At 44.5% G+C, this 24,251-nt stretch overlaps 1 protein-coding gene across 1 annotated transcript in view; it reads right to left on the bottom strand.

Annotated features, from left to right (window-relative positions):
- The window catches only part of LOC147634585 (protein EARLY FLOWERING 5-like), a 57,235-nt gene extending 33,239 nt beyond the window's left edge, over positions 1 to 23,996 (bottom strand). The window contains exon 1 of the mRNA XM_086803698.1: positions 23,849 to 23,996. Coding sequence (XP_086659824.1) covers positions 23,849 to 23,929 — 81 coding nt within the window. The 5' untranslated portion in view covers positions 23,930 to 23,996. The remainder of the gene's footprint in view (positions 1 to 23,848) is intronic.
- Positions 23,997 to 24,251: the final 255 nt, after the last annotated feature.

Genomic DNA, 24,251 nt, shown 5'->3' with positions numbered 1-24,251 from the left:
TCCGTGAGTCCGAGCATGAGGTGCAGTTTTGCCCAAATGTAAGCCAAGAGAAGAGGACGGAGCTCTTAGAGCGCGCTGCAGAAGTCGATAACAATGCTAGTCCTAGTTGCTGTTTACAATGATGGATATGTTGACCATGCTGGTGCCCGTAGGTCTTACTCCAGTTAGGCTTACAATGCCATTTATGATGCCAGATACTAGATCCTAGTTATGTTTACAACTAGTTTAGAATATGGGAATGACTGTGGAAAGGGTAAGTTCTTTTTTTTTAGAAAGCCCAACTATCTAGAAGAATGTTGGCCTCATGTGAGGCTCTTGCTTTTTCCTTTGCTTCATCTTCACTTGAATTTGCTTCCTTTGCAAGTAACGCTTTTTGAGCCTTTTTCCTGAAAAAACAATCCGTATCTTCATGGTTAGCTTTCCCGCAAAAGTTACAAGACTTCTTAGGAAACTCCTTTTTCTAAAAAGATCCTTTGAAAGATGTCTTTGATCCATTCAAAGTGTTTGTTGATTCCTGCAAGTTGGGTTACAATGCTCTTCATATAGTTTATATGAGTGGAAAGAGAATCCCCCATATTCATTTTTAATTCAAAGAACTTTATAAGAAGAGAGATTTTGGAGTTCTTGGCTTGCTCCAAAAATTACATTGTCTCCCAAGCTTCATTTGAGGTTTCTTTCCCATTGATATGGTGGATGAGATTATCACTTAATCATAGGGCTATAATGGCAAGTGCTTTTTTATCTTTGGTTAGCCATTAGCCTCTGCATCCCTTGTACTTGATTTTTTATCTTTACCATTTGCAACATTCCACAAACCTTTCTTCATCAAAGTAAATTTACCTTAGTTTGCCTTGTGTAGAAATTATGTCCTTCAAATTTATCTATCTTAGGTGAATAAGCCATTGTAGGGAAGATCTTACTTTCAGGATGAATACCCAACATGCAGTGTCTAGTCTCTTTACAAATTTGAATGGGATACAATCTAACAAGACGATCCAGAATTCACCCTCACCATACACATGCATGTTGTTGCTCAAAAAAACAATGAGACCCATAGCCCTTGCATAAGCATAGTAGTGTGGCTTCTTTTTTATCTTTGTAATCTTCTTTTTGATGTGATTTCTATTAGATGATTCACTTGAGCTTGGCATAATGAAAGTTCACAAGAAGAATGAGCATTAGCTTCCACTACTAATGAGTAATAAACTTCTAATAATCAATGAGCTTCCAAAACTAATGGGCAACCACAATGTGAGTTGATAGAGCTTTGTAACACATTCCCAATAGCATGAATGAGAACCCAACTGCAAAGAAATTCTGAGATTAGGCCCAATTAACCTCTGATTAGTGGAGCTTTCTTACTGTTTTCCTGCACTAGTGGAGGATGAATAAGACCAAGTTATGCTTCTTTATTGTTAAAATGCTTCAGGTAAACCAAATAGCAGTGAGTCTAGATGAGGTAGAAAGCATTAATCACAAGATTAGCCCAAAAATGAAGTGATTAATTCTGATTTTAACAAAATCCCTTTCTGAGAAGTGCCCAGCAGGCTTCAATGCCGAGATCCACGACCTCCATTGCCAAAATTGGCATCACCATCGTGTCGAACGTGTCCGAGAACCTTTGTAGCTCTTGAGACTTAGGCGATTTTGCTACGACGAAGGAGAGGTCTCTGTTTTTCTCAGAAAAAGAGGCGCTGGTTGCAGGTGAAAATTCCACCGTTTGCGAGCTCCTTTGATGGGCAGCAAGCTTGTTGGCCTAGCTTCAATGCTCTGAAGATGGCTCACTCAATGATGTTGAGTGTGGGTTGATTTCCACCCTCCACTGAGCAGTGGTCTGTAGGAGACGCTTAAAATAGCATAATCTTGATTAATTTTGGAATTAATCAAGATAATTAGTTAATAATGATACTAATGGAAGTAATAGCATGGCTCTGATACCAAATGAAGTGATTAGGGTGGTTCAACACACCATAGTGAAGCATAATGAACCACTTAAGCTAGAAGGATTAAAACATTGATTAACATAAACATAGGTGTGATTAGTATAATCAAGCACACTGGCCAACAGCAACCAGAAGAGGGCTAGACCAGAAACGCAGCAAGGTACTGAAATGATGGAAGCAAAACCTGCCTTTTACTGTATGGGACTGATCTGCAGCCGGAGAAGTGATGGAAGCAAAATGGACAGCAAAGTGGGCAGATTTGCAGAGTTTGGAGCAGCCTGGACCTATGAAACCGATCCCATCAAGTGGGAATAGACTCCGTTGGACACCCACACGCGTAATAGCACAACTTAATATCACAATTTGAAATGGACAACTTAACAACAACTGAAGTTGAAATGAAATGAAATGAAATAGATGGACACCAGCACTGGGGCCGGAACGGGCCAACCCCCCGTCAATATATGATATATTATTGGGAGTATTTAACAAATACAATGCTCCATGGGTTCAAAGAACCAGATGATGTCCATGTACAAATGAATACAGTACCAAACAAAAGGCTCGAAGTAGATGTTCGAAGTAGAGTGACCACTTAAGTGGTCCAGTCTCTACGGTCCTATGCCTTCACTGGACTCCGCGGAGAGCGCCCCACTGGTGTTCCAGGACCATGCACAAACAGACGCTCCCATACTAACGCCTGGCTCTCCCGATCTCCGCACCTTTGGACCGTGGTTCTCCAAAAGACGGCACCGAACGGGTGTTAGCCGCCGTAGAGAGAGTGTCCTTTATCAGAAACAACACAATTCTTAACTTAAAAAATCTGAATTCACTTACTTGTAGCTTGCAGATGGAAGACTAATACCCCGAAGTGTCTGTGTGCAGCTACTAGTGGTAGACACCAAGACACAGCAGCTTGTCGAGGAGGATGAGGGGTAGCTGCTTGTGGAAAAGGTGTAGCCTATCTGAAGAAGGGAGATGTCGCCTATGGAAGGGTGACGCAACCGCCTGCAAAGGAGCAGCCCTTTGGAGAGGTAAGGCCTGGCTGCTGAGCAAGTGTAGCCACCTTGTAGAGGGCACAGCTGCCTGTATGGAGAAGAGGAGCAGCCCCTCGAGATGGATACACAGTGGGCTGTATGAAGAGGCAGCGCAGCCTGTATGGAGATGGCAACCTGCAAAGTAGGAGAAGCAGCCATCAGCATGTGGTGTAGCCGCCTGCAGAGTAGGAGAAGCAGCCATCAGCCTGTGGTGTAGCCGCCTGATGGATAGGAGCATGCGCAGCCTGGGAGATAGACAGCCGCCTTTGAAGAGCAGCCTGCGCAGCCTGTATAGAGGTGGAGCACAGCCTGTAGGGTCGCCTAACTGGAGATGCACACACAACCGCCTACAGAGTAGGCAGCGCAGCCTGAGAAGAACAGTCACCGCCTGGTTATGCAATAACGCAGCCGCCTACGGGGTGGCTCAGCCGCCAGTCTGAAGAGGAAAAGTAGCGCAGCCTAAAGAGGCATGGAGGAACAGAGTCGCCGGCTGCTGAGGTGGTGGAGATGGAAGCGCACGATCGTGTGTGTCCAAAGCAAAAGGGTGGTCGCCATCTTTTGAAGGTGTTGGAGGAGAGTTCCACGACCACAGCTGGCCGGCTCCCCAAGTTTGCATGGGGGCGGCCAGCTTCATGGTGTGGTGTGGGTAGGTGGTCATGCACCCACCCACACACACAAAAGGTTAAGTGTGGCTCCCCACCTTAGCCCATATGTGGGTGCCCACTTTTAATGAAATGTGAACATACAACCTTATAAAATAAAAGGTTAGAATTAAAACTATTACACCAACAAGTGCAATACACTTACCACCTATTCACATGCAACAAAACTCGTCAGAAGACAGAGCAAACTTCACGACTCACTGGCAGGCATCCCCGCTCAGTAAGTGACACGTCAAGCAAGCAAACACAAGAATACAAGTCATGCGAAAACAGTTTCAAGCATGCATCATGAGTGCATGTGCAAATAGTATCATGGACATATCTCCCGTTCATGGAACAAGTACAAAACATCTGTCGGGCACAAAAATGGCACGACATAAAACATAAATCCTGGTCTTCCTATGGAGTGACAGTCCCATAGGTAAAACACAGTTCCAAGCACGAGCCTCCCTATGGAGTGACAATCCCATAGGTAAGACACGGCACAAACACTGGCTCTTCCATGGCGTGACAATCCCATGGATAGAACACAGTCCAGGTCATACACGGGTGGCACCAGTCTGGCTCCCGTCCATACGACACCATCCTGCTAACACACGTGTGGCACCAGTCTAGCTCCCGTCCATGTTAAGCAAAAATACTGGCCTCTTCACATGAGACACCGGCCTGGACTCAAGTGAACGAGACACAAAACTGGAGATGGACCAAATGGTCGGCCAATTGGTGACAACCTAAGCGTATGATACCATGAAGGAGATAGCACAAGCGGAAGCATAAACAGTAAACATATGAGAGAGTGCAAAGGAGATTGAGAGAGTTGGACAAGATCACCCTTTATAACAGCAGTAAAGCTTTACAATGGCAATGGCCAGCAACTAAATGTTGAACTATGTGCAAGGGAAGTGGATGAATGAGTGAATAATGGGGAACTCCTTATATAGTGCAGTAGGGACTTGGCCGACTGCCTCTAGGGCTGGCCGAGTGGCCCTGGACAAATAAATAGGAGAAATCCAATAAAATCCCAGATAAATAAGCCCCAAAACACTGAGATGCACAATTCTAACACTTTGTGTCAAAAGAGCGAGTGTGTATAATTCTCCTTTGCATGCAGCAACATACATTTTGGACCCCGAGTTTCAAGGCAAGGGTCAAGAAAATGATCGAGAGGTGAACAGTGAATGGCAGATTATCTTAGAGGGATCGGTGCCAGATCTTGGTGCAAGGCACAAAATAAGATACTCACTTGCAGAGTATAGATCTTTTCGTGGCACGAATGGTTGCCCCAATGCACAGGAGGATTGGACTCGGGTTGGGACAACTTTGTGGTGGGAGGATTTTGGATCAGATGGACCAAAAACTACCCAAGCTATATTTACGTAGACATGGTTTATTTTCTAGTATCTGCATTCTAGAATCAATAGACTATGCTTCAGCCTCGAGTCTCGACAGTTGTATTGTGTTTTAACTTTTTGTGTACACAGAATATGAATCATGAATTGTCATTTTGTGTGCTTTCTTTCAGAGTACTCAAATGTAATATAAATACTTAACATTTGATGGATATATTGATGCATTTTTTTGTGTACCATCCCACCTCCCGTCCCGTTCCCTCCCTCCCGACGTTCCCCATCCCCAAACCCTTCCCCGTCCCCGTTCCTGTCCCCATTCATTGCTACCACATGGCAATGCCATGCGTCTTCTATGTTGTCTGACTCTGCCTGTCGACTACTATCTGATGTCTGATTGTGCCTTGCATACTCGTAGGTGTGTTACATTATCGCGTCGCAGCTGTCCTCAGCTACATGGCCTATTGATAAGAGCTCAACAACATGCGAGACTTGTCCGTGAATTGATCCTCATCAAACAAGACTGCTTGCTGGATTGGGTAGCCCTTGAACTTGAGGAGATACTAGAGCTGCTTTCGACGAGAACCCCACTTGTACCGGTGCGAAACAACATGGTCCGTTACTAAGACCTCATGTAATCCTCCATCATCCACTACGGTTCATCCTCATCCAACATAGCGCTCAACTCAGGCGCATGATACTCTACAAGGTTGCTCAAATGAAACACCAGATGCATTCTCCAATGGTTCGGTAACTCCAACTTGAAGACTACATCACTGTCCTCAGCTACATGGCCTATTGATAAGAGCTCAACAAGAAGCGAGACTTGTTCGTGAATTGATCCTCATCAAACAAGATTGCTTGCTGGATTGGGTAGCCCTTGAACTTGAGGAGATACTAGAGCTGCTTTCGACGAGAACCCCACTTGTACTGGTGCAAAACATGGTCCGTTACTAAGACCTCATGTAATCCTCCGTCATCCACTCCAGTTCATCGTCATCCAACGTAGCACTCAACTCAGGTGCATGATACTCTACAAGGTTGCTCGAATGAAACACCAGATGCATTCTCCAATGGTTCGGTAACTCCAACTTGAAGACTACATCACTGAGCTTCTTGATAGTCTTGAATGGGCCTTTCTTCTTCGGAGCTAGTTTGGAAGCAACTTCCCCAAACTATTTGAGACTCCTCTTCATGATCTTCAAATAAACCCAATCTCCTTCCTTGAAGGTCCCAACGATGTTTGTCACCCTCACGGACTTGCTTTGTTTGCGCCTTCCGTATTTCTTCCCGAACTTGTTGCAATAGCTCGTCCAAATCCTAACCACTTGGTCTGCACCATAGTTTCCTATGGAAGTTTCGAGAGCTCGGGTCATTGGGTTAATAACCGGACGACCATATACCACCTCAAAGGGAGTCTTCTTCGTCGGTGCCTGCACTGTATCATTGATGGCATGCTGCACCGCCAAAACTCCTCCCAAAGAGTTTGATGCTCCTGACAATAACACCACAGCATCATGATCATACCTCTCGGTGTGGCCATTTTTCTAGGGATAAAAGGCGGTATTGTACTGCAACTGTCATATCTCTGACTATACATGTGTGGAGGAACACCATGGAAGAGTAGGTATAGACCCTCGTGTGTGTTCCAGGCAAGGTTTAGTACATGTGGAAGGACTCCCTGGAAGGATTGAGATCCTGGTGTGAGCTCCTAACATGGTTTGTTACATGTGGAAGGACTCCATGGAAGGATTGAGATCCTAGTGTGAGCTCCTGGCATAATCGGTTATATGTGGAAGGGCTTCATGGAATGATTGATATCCTAGTGTGAGTTCCTTGGATGACTTAGTAGTACATGTGGAAGGCCTTCATGGAAGGGTGGATACCCTGGTGAGAGTTCCTGGCATGCTGATGAAGTCTCATGGAAGTGGCCACCTTGGTGAGCATTCTTTATACCTTCATGGGCGGTGCCCAAGACGAGTTCGGTAGTACAAGATGAATAAGTTGGTTGATGGAATCCAAAATATTATGCATAAAGCATTTGTGTGTGCTTTGACAAGCATGAATGACTTGTCATGACTGCCTGGATAATGCCTTGGTATTTCTGCTTGTGATTGTCCATGGGCTCGGGGGACACCTGAAAACCTGTGGACACATGTGTGCACACCTGTTTGGGACTGAGGTGGTGGTCTTATGTGTTTTGCAGGTCGTAAGTGATCACAAACTCAATTTACAGCTTATATTTCATTACACTAAGGTTTATGAGTGCAGGTGTTCACATACACTTAAATTTGGGCGGACAAATTATAAAGTGTCACGTGCACCCTACACTGGGGTACACAGTGACACACTGGCATGATCATCAATGCAACATCAAAGTAGAACCTTTTCTAGGATTATGTCATACGCCGTGACCCCATTGTGAGCCCTCAGTCCATGGACAGTCAGGCACGAGCTACGTAGATCAGTCTGAGCCTTAGAGGTCAGTCAGAGATGTCAGTCCTCTTAACCCACTTGGAGAAAGCATCATTCAGAAGCATGTAGTTGTCAACCTTAGCATTAGATGCATGCACGCATTTTTAGGTTCATTCACATAGAAGGGGCCAGCCCTCCAAGGTAGCCCCAACTTGGGATAGCCTTTGCCATGAAAGCCCCTTGGTGGCTTTTGTGCCCAGTCGGCCAGCAGCCAACTAGGCCTACAGCCCAACCAGCATCATTTGGGCAGCCAACAGGTAATGCTACAGCCCGACCAGCATCATTTGGGCAGCCAACAGGTAATGCAACACCTGACCAAGCATTTACTGCTGCCGACTGGCATTATCCAGTCATGGGGGTATTTTACAGCAGCCTACTGCTCTTTCAGTCAGTCGTGGGTCTTTTGCCTCGGCCGACAGCCTTCTATGGGAAGCCGACTGCAGTCCTGAGGAGGTATAAAAGCATGACCTTAGCCCACACAAAATCATTCAGGTATTTTCAGCAAAGCATACTCAATTTGCAGCATCCAAACACTCCAAGCTAAGAAGGAAGATACTCTTCACATTCAGCCCGCATATGTGCAGTCCTACAACTATCTGGACTTGCATCGATGGCCAAGGAGAGTCTTCAACAAAGCCTCGGGATAGGTGGATACTCAACCGATGTACGGTCTTCCTCGTCCTTGCGTTGGGCATTCATATCATTTGTACTCAACATTGTACAGCATTTCTCCAAAGAATAATATAAGCAAATACTCTTCACATTCAGCCCGCATATGTGCAGTCCTACAACTATCTGGACTTGCATCGATGGCCAAGGAGAGTCTTCAACAAAGCCTCGGAATAGGTGGATACTCAACCGATGTACGGTCTTCCTCGTCCTTGCGTTGGGCATTCATATCATTTGTACTCAACATTGTACAGCATTTCTCCAAAGAATAATATAAGCAAATACTCCTGTTTGCAGAGGCGGGGGGGGGGGGGGGGGGGCGAGAGGGGGTTGGGGGCCTTTAGTGGGTATTGGGACCCAATACTGTGTCGTCTTCTATATTCTCTCTCTCTACTCTCTAAAGTTGATGCTAAAGATTCTCACCACATAAGGTATAAAGAAGGCCCTGTTGTGTGTTGTCACGGAGCAGAAAACAGTGTTGTTCAACCCAATGCAAGGTTCTTCGTGACAGATTTGAAGGCAAACAATATCTAGACCTATGTGAAGCCTCTGGCTCTAAGGGTGGAACCTTCGAGTGGCCAGAGCCAAGGTTTTTCATCGCTGGTTATTCAGGACAGCACCACTGCTAGAGGGTGTGATCACGTATCAGAGTGTGGTTGTGTCCGAGGAACTCTTGGAAGCTTGAGATTGAAGTCTCACGCAATTGTTTGATTTGTTTTCATCTTATTCTGGATGTATCTGGTGCCAGTCTGAAGAGTGTTTACTCTCTGGCACCCGTTCTCTTGTACTGGAACGTAATAAAGATACCGGGGGGCGCGGGGGGGGGGGGGGGGGGGGGGGTGGGGAGACTGGCCCAACTTCAGCCCCTAGTGCTGTGTTTTGTGCAAGTTTTTCATATTGCGGTTTCAGTGGTTTCAAAGTATGATGATGTATTGTCAGATGCTATGTATTATGCCATGATGTTATGTATGGGATAAGGTTTTGTGTGCACATGCTTCTGTATTTGTGACAGTGGTATCAGAGCCAAGTTCTCTAGTATGTGGGTAAATCCTCTTTTCGAGGTTCGCAGATAGAGCGTTCCGAGGGAGCAAAAGATTACTGTGTTGGCAAAAAATTTTGATCCGTAATCACGGTTGAACATGTGAGTGATGATGAGCACGTGATGAATACACCTGACAATCTGATGTAAAAAACACCCCACTTGCCACACCACTTACGGATGTATTGTCTAAGCTAGAAACTCTGAGACGCAAAGTTACGCAATATCATGATGAGCTACAGCACTGAGGGCCATACAGCATGATTCTCTCCAAAAGCCAATGTGGCATCCTCCAGGGTCTCCACAACCCGAAACTGGCTCGATTTCTTCCACTTGCTTCTCATGGCAGTGGCTAGGACTACGCCACAAGTGTCCATTGTCGTAGGCAACTTCAACCGCTCAACCACACAATCTCTAATGATGTCATGCGAGGCTCCTCCATCAAGGAGTATGGATGAAACCGGCCTTCAGAAATCTGGCGGGCGGTGAAACAAACACTCGCACACAAGCACTTCAACACCCATAGGGACCTGGAAAAGGAAAATAAACAGGGGGAGCTAGAGTGCTCCTGCAAAAATTACACGGACACCGATTGGTCCCAAAACGTAGTGGCGCCCCTTGCAGTATTTCTTTACTTGATCAAATTTGGGTACAAAGTACAACTTGTAGAATCCTCCACCAATAGGATCCCTTATAGTTTCACCCAAGACTTCCAAATAAGAACTCTCGTTATTACAGCACAGCATACCATAGAGAAGGCACACCTGTACAACACTTCCCTGCTTGAAAAGGTCTTCTCCCTCTCTACCATGGAACCCTCAAACCCTTTCCCAAACAGCAGTAGGGTTGTACCAAACCATATGTCGTTCACTATAGTCACAGCTTGCATGTAACCTTCAGAAACTACAACCTGTTCACATGAATCCAAAGACATATTTTCCAAATGAAACCAAAGACCTGTATCCGATAAACCAAAGACCTATATCCCATAAACCATAGGCCTATTTCCTCGATACCAAAGTCATGTTTCCTCTCGAAAACCAATGTCCTGTTTCCATGAGAAATATACCATCCAAGCACGGTTGCCAAAACCCAAAGAGAGAAAGATAGGGGACGTGTCAAGCAATCCCTGAATGCACATAAGTCCAAGACGAAGAGGAACAATACATCTCTTCCAAGAACATCACCCCATGCATCTTAGCTTGATCCTCTGTATCCCAATCTCTTCAACAGAGCCTGCAATCCATGATGAGAGAGAGAGAGAGAGAGAGAGAAAAAAAAGAAGAAACTCTGCCTGCAGCTCTGTGCGCCACCTTCTGCAGCAACCTGTAACCTCCCAAGAGAGATAAAGAGAGGAAACGTGAGGAAAACTGCTCAGCCCAAATGTGCACTGCTGTCCTGGCACACTCTGCCTTCTTCCTGTCTCCTTGCTGTCTCGCTGGCTTGCTGCACAAAGGGTGCTCCTGATCGCCTGTCCTGCAAACCTGTGCGAACCTGCTCAGCCACACATAACTGCATGTTTCGCCTAGATGCAATCCCTGCAGCCAGCCCTCATACTCCTGCAACCGGCCCACGTACTCCTGCAGACCTGCGAGCCCAAAGTGATGCGCCACACGTCACCACCCGACCAGCCCCTTCATAAACATGTGTCCCCCCTCGGCATGCAGTCCAGCCCTCCGCGTGCCAAGCGAAAGAGGGAGAGGGAGACGAACGCGCGGCTGAAAGCAATACAGAAGCGCCCACAACAGCAGTCCAGTCGAAGTGCCACCCACTACACGTCACATGGCCACACGACAACACCATACTTCGGAATCTGCCACCCTTCGCTTTTACAACCACGATGCGATTCAAATCGCTTCTCCAAAAAGCCAAAAGCAAATAGAAAAAAACACATGTTCCAAATATATTATTATTTTTAATCATCTAAGGTTTTAAAACCTTATAAACTCAAAATCCCTTTTTGTCCCTTTCCCACTTGGGCTGCCCCACATGCGTTTCTTTTTCATATCCAAATGGATGCCATTCACACTGTCCATCCCGTGCCCGTGCCCACCTGCTTGTTGTCCAGAGAAAAACACAGGGTCATAACATAACCCCCTCTTGAAAAATAGCAAGCGTCCTCGATTGCACTCAATAACACAGTAAGGCATCGTATGAGCAAAGATTCCCCATATGACAAAAGCAATGCCCCTCTAGTGCATCTGGGTGATGAAACAATCATCTTGGACAATAAGGCCACAATGTCACGTCAAAGAGACAAACAACTCTTGCTTGTTCCTTCAGAACCTGCAGCAAAAAGTCTAAAATCAAGTGAAAACACGTAACCTGTGTTAGCCAAAAACAAAACCAGGCATCATTCTACATATGACAAACATATGCATGACACATATATGCATTCGCAAACAATATGCTCCTCAAGATGCTCTACCTATTGCAAAATAACAGTCGAAGGGCTACTCGCAAGCCTTACACCCATGGACATCCCACAAGAGTTACGACTAGTGATACAACATGAGCATATGAAAGCACTCAATGCATCCAAACAATACATCCACTAAGTACCTCCCACATATGTCTCATGGCCATCCCGCAGAAGTCACTCAGTGATGCATCCATGAACATGATAAAGTACTTGATGTATCATACCAATATACATGCATCACGCCACTCAATCCAGAGTATTACTCAATGTATTCTCAAGGGTACCAAGATCCAATGGCACCAGAATATAATAATACCTCAAAAAGTGTATGCATACATGCACAAACAGAGTTCAATCCACATATCCATGAACCAAACCAACCCTAGGACTGCTCCCAAGACTTATGCCCTTCATAGAGTCTCGAAGTGTTAGCTCAGATTGCCGCAGACTTTGAGCTCAACCAAACCATGCCATTCCAAAGGAGACCAACTCCACAAATAGCATCATCTCAATATCCAATCGACCAATTCTGTGGTCAAGAACAGCCAGAACCATATGACAAAGATCAATGTCCCAATCTTCCTTAGTCATACCTTAGTTTCAAAGGCAAAAACCATCCATAGTTGCAATTATAGTTCAAGATGCGGCCGACTGTGAACCATACCCAACTTTACCATCTCATGTGACTAGTACACAATATCATAGACATCCCATCAGCAGATGTACTGTAAGCCTCAGTACCTTTGGGTGAATACAAAGATGTCACCAAGCGACTCCTAGATGAAAACTGAGCGTGTCTGTAACAAGGGAGCGGAAGTGCTACCCCCCTCTTGAGCATCAGGCAACGCTCCAGACCCCAGTTCTGCTGAACCTGAATGAGCCGTCGCAAGAGTCAGCTCCAACTCAAAGGCATCAAGATAAAGCTGCATTACCTAAGGTGAATATGCTAAGTCACCCTCCTCCATCCACGTCGCATCCATCAGTGAACAATTCTTGAACTTCACAAGATAGCGACGGGAAACTTTACCTTGTACCTTTCTTTCCTTATGTGCCAGTATCTGCTTGGGAATAAGAACCTCATCAAGTTCCTCCGCTTCCATCTGCGCCTCATCTGATACATCCTCAGGCACCCAAAATCTGCTTGCACTCCACCCAAGTGGTAAGCACAAGTCCCCAATGAAGCATAGTAGATCACCACTGCTAAACATAGAAAGAAATTGCCTTCCGAACCCGTGAAGCCTCCCTGAAGATACCACTGGTGACAAAATGTCAAAAGCCATAGCCTTTAACCCATGTTTTGCACCATAACACTTCAACTGCTTCTTGTTCCTTGCTGACTACTTCCTGTCCTTGGTGTCTTTTCTCCTGAGCTTCATCTTCAGCTTTTGCTCTTCACCTCATATAGGCAAAGACACAATCCTGCACTTGCACTGTCTCCTGCACTTCCTTTTCACTTTCCACATGTTGAAGCTTTTGATGTGACCACAGGCTCGCCTCCTTGAGAAAGTCGACGATATCCCGACGATGAAACCATGAAACCGGCCTTCAGAAATCCGACGGGCAGTGAAACAAACAATCGCACACAAAACACTTCAACACCCATGGAGACCTGGAAAAGGAAAATAAACACGGGAAGCTAGAGTTCTCCTGCAAAAATTACACGGACATTGATTGTCCCCAAAACGCAGTGACACCCCTTACAGTATTTCTTTACTTGATCAAATTTGAGTACAAAGTACAACTTGTAGAATCCTCCACCAATAGGATCCCTTGTAGTTTCACCCAAGACTTCCAAATAAGAACTCTCATTATTACAACACAGCATACCATAGAGAAGGCACACCTGTACAACACTTTCTTGCTTGAAAAGGTCTTCTCCTCTCTACCATGGAGCCCTCAAACCCTTTCCCAAACAGCAGTAGGGTTGTACCAAACCATATGTCCTTCACTATAGTCACAGCTTGCATGTAACCTTCAGAAACTACAACCTGTTCACATGAATCCAAAGACATATTTTCCAAATAAAACCAAAGACCTGTATCCGATAAACCAAAGACCTGTATCCCATAAACCATAGGCCTGTTTCCTAGATACCATAGTCATGTTTCCTCTCGAAAAGCAATGTCATGTGTAATAAAGTAGGAACTTTATTCAATAGGGTTAATAATGGAACAAGTCCATGTATAAAAGAGGGGACTTGGACCATGGTTGTAACTTTTGATGATCATTTTTAGAAATTGAAACTTATGTTTCTTGGAGCTCATGGCTTCTCTCTTGGCTTGTGGAAGGCTATTTCCATTCTCTTGGTGAGAGACTAAACACACTTAGGCATCATGTTTACATGGTGATTACTCATAATTTTCATGCATTACATCCCTTCATTCCAATTGGTATCAGAGCTCTTGATTTTGATCATGGGCATGCATGGGTTGTTGGGAAAATTTGCTTGAAAATTTGAGTTTCTTTTAATTTTTTTTCATTTTCTTGTAATCCTTGAGTGATTCTTGACAAATCTTCTCTAATCTTGCTTAATCTCATGGATATGGTGAGCATTTCATGGAAATTGCTTGAATTTTGAGTGATTTTGGCCAATTTTGCCATTTTTGGACCAAATTTTGGACCTCTGGACCAAAAATTTGGGACAGTCGGGCCAAAACTTAGGGCAAGTGACTAATTGCAATTAACTTTTCTGCTAATCACGATTAGTAATCATCTTCTTCTTCCTCAAGCTTTCCATAGCCATGGGATGCTCTTCCTTTACCCGTTTTGATGCCAAACCTTAGGGTTTTTGTAGAGCTCACTGAGATCTTTCATTTGAGCCTCTTCTTGCAAATTTTTTTCTCAAGATTTGGGAGCTTGTGAACATTTCTCCATGGCTGAAAGTTGAGCTTAGTCTACCTTCCATGAACCATATCTTTCAATTGCTAAGCTTGTACATCTTCATAGGCATCTTTGGTATTCTAATCATCTCATGGAGGAGGCAAAGAAGCAAACGGCGGGCTGTTGCAGGCTGCCGCCTCAAATCTGCGCTGAAAATTGTGGGAGGAAGAGCTAGGTGAAGCCTAGCTCTACTACCTCAAGAGTTGAAAGCTTTTCAATAGGGTTCTTAGCCCTTGTTTGGAGCATATTTTCAAACCTTGTTCAAGCACATGGGAGGTGCTATTTGGCTGCAAATTTCAGAGCAAAGAAGGGCTACGTTTTTCTTCAACAAGAGGCTTCTTCAACATTTTCTACCATTGAAGCTTTCCGGATGACATTGGTGAGTGGTTTGATCAATTTCTTGCAAGTTTGAAGCATTTGGTGGAGCTTGGGAATGGATTAGGGTTGGACACATTCAAACTCCCCTAATTTTCAGAAATTAACCATTAAAGCTTGACCATTCACATGCCAATATTGCTTCTCCATGCATTATTGATGGCAATGGTGAAAGGAATTGATTCCACATGAGCTTGGCCAATTCATAGATCACATTTTGGGGGATTTTCTTCATTATGTCTCAATTGGCATGCCATTGATGGAATAGCAAGCTTATGCAATGTTTTTGGAGTCCCTCATGCTCATCTTGATGCCATATGGACACTATGGATGCTATACATAGCCATGCCAATGCTATGTTTTACACATGGGCATAAGAGAGCATAAGATTTGGAAGCATGCATTTGTCAATATGATGTGAAAGGGATTGTTGGAATGCAATTGCAAATGCCTTGATTGTGGTTAACAAATGCTTATGCAAATGCCATGGTGAGGGCATTGTGAATTGTTGGTTTGTGTTGGAGCTTTTGGATGATGGATTGAGGCATGAGTCCATGCTTTATTGGTGAGTTCTAAATTGTAAAAGGGCATGAGTCATGCTCAATACTTGTAAGCCAACAAACTTGTTCTATCATTTGATATTATCCACATCATTTTGTACCTACACTCACCATTGCTACCACTTCAAGTTTCTATAGAATCTAGCAATGTGTGAGGGTACCTTGGCATTGGTTGGAGAGGCCAAGGGGAGAATGGCTTGAACTCTTTGTGCCGTGATTGCCTTGGAAAAGCGGTACAAAGGGGGATTAGGTACACCGGTGTGAAGACATGGCCTCAACCTTCACCTTGGAGGAAAACTTGGTGAAGGGGTGAGAAGAGCTTGGCCGGGAGATCGGCAAGCTTCAACGCGCGTCCTCAACAATCCTCACCATCGACTTTGTGGATGCATTTGGGCAATGGGGCCCCTTTTTCCATCATATTGTGTGGATATTGCAAATGCTTTGATGGACAAAGAGTGCATATGATCTTTCATGACATTGTAGGATACAAAGAGTATTGCATGGTGATTTGAGAAGTTGCATTTTCATTTGAGATTTGGTTCCAATTACAAAGGAGACTATGGCGGAATTTTTCCAACAAGGGAGCCAAACAAGCTTATTGATTGGAGATTTACCCCATGGATACACTTGAAGAGTTATTCACAACTACCAAGGGGAGAAACACCAATCATTTGTAGCCGGATTGAGCTTTGGGACCGAATTTTGGGAATTTCTGGGATTTTACAAAACCCTAATTCAGTCCTAGGGTTTTTGGGATTAGGTCCGAGTGATTACACGACTCTATTCTACTCATTGAGAGTTTTCAAATGAGCCATAGAACCCCTTAATCGGATATCACAATCTTGGTCAAAGTAGTCATGTTGACTTTCTGGTCAAAGTCAAACAGAATATACTTCCACTTTGACTGAATCAAAATGCTTTTAGGGGTAGGTTCTATCTTCCGTTAGCTTTCTATAGAGCCGTCAAAATCCTAATTCCGACATATATTTTGCATTTTAGAGCCAAATTACTACTTTCAGCTGTCCCGCACAAACCCTAAAACAGAGAGTACTTGCCCACACCTAATTCTTACTGTGTTCATTTGGGAGGATAGTAGACACCATTACCTACCCATAGAACCTTCTTTTGTCCAATTCCGACATCATTTGGACATTCTACCAACATCTTGCATTTTCTTCACTATGCCGAAGGGAAGACCACGCAAGGGTGGGGATGTTGTGCAAGAAATGATCATTGGTGATGAGGACATGGAAGGTAATATGGATGCAAGGGATGCATTCATCAATGAAGACAATGGGAGCAATGTACATAATCAAATTCCTCAAGGGACACAAGCGGCGGTTAACCATGACACCCTCATGCAAATGCTTGTACAACGGTTGGAGACCTTAGACTCCAAGCTTGATTCTCATTTTGAAACATTATCCTCACGGATTGGTGTGATGGAGGACAAGTTTGGGAAGTCTCAAGCACAAGAAAAGCATGGGAATTATGGTGACTATGAGCAAAGAAAAGGCAAGGGCATCTTGAATGAGGATTCCATGAAGGTCGTACAAGAGGATCCATTGGGAGCATCCACTCGGGGATTCATGGCGGATGCACGGAGACCTCTTGTCAAGGAGATGTTTCCTCCTTCTTTTCATTCAGGTTTGTCTCACCTCAATGCATCAAAGGGTCCTACCTCTTCTAGGGCAATGCATTCAAGGGAAGAGGATGAGGCGTTTGTGAATGATGGGGAGATTGCACTCGATTGGAATCAAATGTCCTTTGCCCAAAGACAAAGGGATGCTCACGAGAAGTGGATGGAATTGTTGAATATCATCAAGAGGGATTACAAAGACTTTGCACAATTTATGGAGTCATACTCAAAGATGCAAAGATTCAAGCCCTCTACCCAACATGATAACCCATCCCACATATCTTCCAAGGATGTCAAAGACAAAATCTCACTATCAAAGTTCAAAGGTGACGGGTCATCTCCGCAAGTGCTACCAAGCTTGACACTTATTTCCAACTTTACCCAAAAAGTGAGCGTGATATGGTACAATTTTCCTCCTTACATCTTGAAGATTATGCTCATCAATGGTGGAGGCACTTGGTCAAACAAGGGAACACGCCATCAACTTGGGAAGGATTGAAGCGGGAGATGAACTTGGCCTTCATTTCACCCTTAGTGCTTGACCGATACCATGAAGAATGGTATGAGCTTTCTCAAAAGGGGATGATGGTGAGAGATTACATCAAGAGATTTTTGAAGCTTTCAATGTACGTGGAAGGCTTGAGTGAAGACATGAAGATGAAAAAGTTTGTGCATGGGCTTGAACACTTCATCAAGGCGGATGTGTCGGCTCAAAGGCCTAGCTCTCTCAAAGAAGCTATGAGGTTAGCCGAACTCTATGAGCCAAAGTACAAGAGGTCTCAGCCCATGACCTTCACCAAAGACACACTCAAACCAACCACTACTTCTTACAATTTTGGAAAAGGTCCTACCTCTACATTACCATCCTCTAATCCAAGAGCCCCTACATCATTTGGGGGTGGACAGCCAAAGAATGGGATACATCAATTTGATGCCAAAAAGAGTAGTGACTTCATGAAGAAGAGGCCCTTTCAACCCTTCAAGAAGACTCAAAGAATGGATGATCCAAAGATTGAGGAGTTGAGAAGCAAAAGAGATGGCTGGCCACACTTCAAGGATATGATTTTGAGATATCCTACACACCCGGGAAGGACAATGTAGTGGCGGATGCATTGTCTAGAATGTGGGCTTGCGCTACAACTTCAATCATGGAGGTATATAGTGAATGGATCAAGGGGATTCAAGAGGAATACCTCATCAATGAAGGTGCTGCCCATATTTATACCAAATTACAGCAAGGTGATGGTGGAGAGTTTCCTCATTACAAGCTTCACAATGGTCTCTTGTGGTACAAGGGTAAGGTGTATTTGGTTCCTTCCTCATTCTACATACCAAAGGTGCTTCATGAGATGCATTCTTCACCACTTTCGGGCCATCTTGGTGTACTCAAAACCTATGATAAAGTGAGCAAGAGTTTTTATTGGAAAGGCATATGGGGAGATGTGAAGAAGTTTGTGATGGAATGTGCTTCTTGTCAAAAGAATAAGGATAGCCATCAACTCCCAAGTGGTTTACTTCATCCATTACCTATTCCGGATGGTAAATGGACTCACATTTCTATGGACTTCATCACGGGTCTACCAAAGACAAAGCATGGATGGGATCAAATATTTGTGGTGATTGATAGGCTTACAAAATCAGCCCATTTCATTGCTTCAAAGACCACTTATGAAGCATCTCATATTGCCAAGCAATTTTTGGAACATGTATTCAAGATACATGGCTTGCCACTCAACATAGTTTGTGATCGAGATACCAAGTTCATGGAGACTTTTTGGAGGTCATTATATGAGAGCTTGGGTACTCAAATCACTCCATCTACGGCCTATCACCCTCAAACGGATGGGCAAACGGAGTGCACAAACAAATGGCTTGAGGTGTACTTGAGGCACTATTGTCATGACATGCAAACATCTTGGGATGAGTGGCTTTATCTTGCTGAATTCTGCCATAATTCAAGCAAGCATTTGAGTATTGGCATGTCACCATTTGAGGCTCTCTATGGATATCAAGTACATGTGCCATCGATAGCCTTCCATGAAGACAAAGTGGTCAATCCATTGGCAAAAGAAGAGTTGGAAAGAATGAGACAACTTCTTCAACTTTGCAAGGACAATATGAAGAAGGCTCAAGATGTCATGAAGGCTAATGCGGATGTTCATAGAAGGAATGTGGAGTTTGAAGAGGGTGATTATGTGCTATTGAAGCTTCCCAAGAGTCGGCATAACACTCTCAAAGGTGTAACCAACTCAAAATTGGCTCATAGGTATTATGGACCATACTTGATTATCAAGAGGGTTGGTGATTTGGCCTACAAGTTGGATTTGCCTTCTTCGACAAGAATCCATAATGTGTTTCATGTATCTAACCTTAAGAGGTTTATGGGATCTTTGCCTCAAGAGATGGAAGAGCTTCCACCCATGAATGAAGAAGGTGAGATCATTTATGAGCCGGAGAGGGTTATTGGCAAGAGGACAAGAGAGTTGAGGAATCGGAATATTGATGAATACCTTGTCAAATGGAAGCAATTACCCATGGATGAGGCTACTTGGCAATCATTGGAGTATGTCCAACAACATGGCTTACTTGTGGATGACTTTCCGTGACCAAGTGGTATGGTTTACTTGAGCAAATTGGGTAATATGAGGAGAAGTATACATGCTGTAATTTCTGGACAGCTTTGGGAAGGTCTACTATTGGGCCTATTTTTCTACTCCAACAAGCTTCATGGCGTATCCTAATGAAAGATTATGATGTGGGCTACATATGGCTGAGTGTACATATCATTTTCAGCCCAATATATGGAGTCTAAATGAAGGATTTTCAAGGGTCTTCATCGACTAGAAGGGCTGTCATAACAGTCCCACTCATACACTTTGGGCTTGAAGCTTTGTGGACTTGTATACATCCGGATTTTCATTGTATATGTGCTTTGGATGTACTTGAGAACTCTTAACCACTTCCCATTGATTACATTAGAGTCTCATACTTTGAGATTGTACATGTTATTGATTTTGAGGACAAAATCTTTGGGAAGGGATGGTTTGTAATAAAGTAGGAACTTTATTCAATAGGGTTAATAATGGGACAAGTCCATGTATAAAAGAGGGGACTTGGACCATGGTTGTAACTTTTGATGATCATTTTTAGAAATTGAAACTTATGTTTCTTGGAGCTCATGGCTTCTCTCTTGGCTTGTGGAAGGCTATTTCCATTCTCTTGGTGAGAGACTAAACACACTTAGGCATCATGTTTACATGGTGATTACTCATAATTTTCATGCATTACATCCCTTCATTCCATCATGTTTCCATGAGAAATATACGATCCAAGCACAGTTGCCAAAACCCAGAGAGAGAAAGATAGAGGACGTGTCAAGCAATCCCTGAATACACATAAGTCCAAGACGAACAGGAGCAATACATCTCTTTCAAGAACATCATCCCATGCATCTTAGCTTGATCCTCTGTATCCCAATCTCTTCAACAGAGCCTGTAATCCATGATGAGAGAGAGAGAGAGAGAGAGAGAGAGAGAGAGAGAGAGAGAGAAAAAAAAGAAACTCTGCCTACAGCTCTGTGCGCCACCTTCTGCAACAACCTGTAACCTCCCGAGAGAGAGAGAGAGATAAAGAGAGGACACGTGAGGAAAACTGCTCAGCCCATATGTGCGTTGCTGTCCTGGCACAGTCTGCCTTCTTCCAACCAGCCTGTCTCCTTGTGATCGCTGGCTTGCTGCACAAAGGGTGCTCCTGATCGCCTGTCCTGCAAACCTGTGCGAACCTGCTCAGCCACACATAACTGCATGTTTCGCCTGGATGCGATCCCTGCATCCAACCCTCATACTCCTACAGCCGGCCCACGTACTCCTACAGACCTGTGATCCCAAAGTGATGTGCCACACGTCACCACCCGACCAGCCCCTTCATAAACATGTGTCCCCCTCAGCATGGAGTCCAGTCCTCCGCATGCCAAGCGAAAGAGGGAGAGGGAAAGGGAGAGGGAGAGAACGCACGGTTGAAGCAATACGGAAGCGCCCACAACAACAGTCCAATCGAGGCACCACCCACTACACGTCACATGGCCACACGACGACACCATACTTCGGAATCCGCCACCCTTTGCTTTTATAACCATGATGCGATTCAGATCGCTTTTCTCCAAAAAGCCAAAAGCAAATAGAAAAAAAAGCATGTTCCAAATATATTATTATTTTTAATCATCTAAGGTTTTAAAACCTTATAAACTCAAAATCCCTTTTTGTCCCTTTCCCACTTGGGCTGCCCCACATGGGTTTCTTTTTCATATCCAAATGGATGCCATTCACACTGTCCATCCCGTGCCCGTGCCCACCTGCTTGTTGTCCAGAGAAAAACACACGGTCGTAACAATGGACACCAGATGTCCATGAAGCATCCCTCAACACATCACCATATCATGCCTGCCCAAGACCACTGAGATCCTCCGAGACCGAGAATTGTGGTACTGGTGGGAGCGAGAGGGAAAGTAGATGGTGCCGGTGTTAGATACGACTGCGGCACATGAACTAGCCTTCTCCTTGGGCTTCTCTTTGCCCTTACCACTCTGCTTCCTTGTGTTCTTCGGAGAGTCCCTTCCAATATGCTCCATGGAGTCACAATAAAAGCACTGTCTAGCAGCCATTAGCACGATGCTCTTCAGGAGGCAAGTCACCAAAGCTCCCCCACTTACCTTGTCCTTATCATCCTTAGCCTTGGACTGGCTACCCTTATCTTTGTCTTTCTATTGTCCCTCTTATTGAGTCCCAAACTTGGAACTCTCCCGCGACCAAAGGGTTGTAGCAAGATGAACCACATTCGAAAGATCACGGGGCCGATGTGCACGAACGTCTGCATGCAAAAATGGTCTTAAATCGTCCACCAATCACTCAGCTGCTCTGACCACCATCAGATGGTCCTTGGGAGTATGAGCAAAAGCTTTCAGAAATGAGCGAGATAGTCGGTTATCAATTCGCCATGTTTTTGCATACGTAAATAAACTGCTTCAAGACTGCCTTGCGACAATCATCCCAGCAAGTTACGGAGTAGTGCCTAAGGTGGTCTTCCCACCATAAGAGAACGGCACCCTTCAAAGCCATATGCACCAAATGGAGCTGAAAAATATATGACCCACCTGTTGCTACCAATGTGGCAACCATCTCGCGGATCCAATTGGTTACGACTTCTCCGTCCATCGTCCCGTTGAACTTGGGAGGCTTCAAAAGCTTCATTAATTGAGCTTGTCCCTCATGATGCATGGAGGAAGAACTTGGTACCAGGTAAACCAATAGTCTCCCAACGTCGAGCTGGTGAAGGTAAGCAAGAACTATCCAAAGAATCCGGTGGAGAGGGACTCTGTGAAGGAGACCATCGGTGACACGAATGGCATCTCTCCTACCAATTACGCACAAGTGTAGAATGAGGACTACCGGACTAGGAGCGAAGCTCATCCAGTACATCCTTGTGTGCATCGAAAGGAGTGAAAAATCCTCCTCTACAAAGTCTTTCCACTTCATCTTCGGAAGCGTCGAACACTTGCTCCAAAACACAAGCCCTTGTAGATTCCAAAGCCGGAATATTAGGTCTACTCTATCCCATCGAGACGGCCAGTAATACCCTCCACCGCCCGCGCGTCCATGCTTCATGCTAAGAAGCACATCAATGAGTTGTGAATCCATGACAAATATCTAGTGATCAAGGACAGGGTGGAAGATTTCAACCCTACGCAATGAGGTAAGGGTTTGGTGGGGCAGCGAAGCACAGTATACCCCAATTAACCCACGTGCAATGAAGAGAGCCCAAATATTCATTTTTCCCAAAGCCAAACTTGTGCACTCTTGAAATCTAGGTGTTCTACCCTATCCAAGTAGTCAACACACACGGGTGCGAGAAAAAAAAATTTCAAGTTCCATAGGCTCAATTGTAGAACACTTGCACCTATGTGCTAGAGTTTTCTAAAGATAGAAAGAAGAATGCAGCGGAATCACACACATAAGAGTCCTAAATCTGGCATGTCAAATCCTATACACTCTTGGCTAGCAATTCGCCTACAAAGAAACGCTCTGTGAAGTCCAGCACTAAGGAATGCAATTGAATATGAGGATTTGGTATGCACCAATGCTCCTAGTCGGCCGCAATCGGCCACCTGTACCCGACTACCGCATCATCAATGCCACATCATTGCTCCCACCACATCATCATTGCCACATGTCTTTTGGGTGATCCGAATCTGCATGTCGGCTGCTATCTGATGTCCAGCTGGGCCCTGCATACTTGGAGGTGTGTCACAATAGGCCTCTCTCACATCGATACAAGCATGAATATTTTTTGCATGTCATTGCATGCACATCTGATTTGCCAATCGCCTTGATAGGTTAAGCAGACAAAGGTAGTGCCATTTGCGATAAGAAGAGCATGGCTTAAAGCCACTGCCCAGGGACTAAAGTATAATGGGCAAACTAACCACTTTGTGTAGCCTCTGGATTTCTAGTTTCACAATAATCTGACCAAATGCTTAATCAGAGAAACAGTAACGGTAAACATTACAAGACGGGAAAAAAATCCTGAAGCATTAACCACCATTGCAAACCCTAGAACGTTTACGAACCCTAAAACAGTCGTAAATCGAAAACCCCCTGTTTCTCAAAAACCCTAAATCCAAAACCCACTGTTCCTTAAAACCCCAAACCAGCACAGATGATCGGAAACACTCGGACCCTAAAAACAGAGAAAGATTGAAAGAAAGCGAAGACACGCAGAAAAACATTTCAGGGGAAAATTTGGCACCCGCTTCAGTTCTTTCTTGCGAAGCTCCTTGCGGTAAGCGTCGGTGGGGTTCATGACCTTCCCACCCTTGGTGGTCTTCATGGCTGCCAAAGAGCAAGTTCGCTGCTGCAGAGACACACACAGAATGCGTTTCTTTCGCAGATAAAACTTTCCAAAAATTGTAAGCTAGCGTTTTTATAGGTGATTAAAATCAAATTTTCACAAAATAAATAAATAAAAGACACAATCAACAACTCGTGAAAGTTCTATATAGGCAAAAATGACCAAGGGCCACTAACAATTCTTACAACACCTTCTATAAACTTAGAGGGCTTTCCCACACATGTTGGTATCGAAAATTTCTCAACTGCCCCAATAGCTCCCAAAACTCACTCCTCGAATTGTGACCACGTTGGAAGTTGCC

The sequence above is a fragment of the Cibotium barometz genome, chromosome 10 (assembly GCF_041138505.1).
Source record: "Cibotium barometz isolate CiBa-2024 chromosome 10, ASM4113850v1, whole genome shotgun sequence".
NCBI classification, from domain to species: domain Eukaryota; kingdom Viridiplantae; phylum Streptophyta; class Polypodiopsida; order Cyatheales; family Cibotiaceae; genus Cibotium; species Cibotium barometz.
The sequence above is the reverse complement of the archived record's forward strand: the minus strand, read 5'-3'. Positions and strand labels throughout refer to the sequence as shown.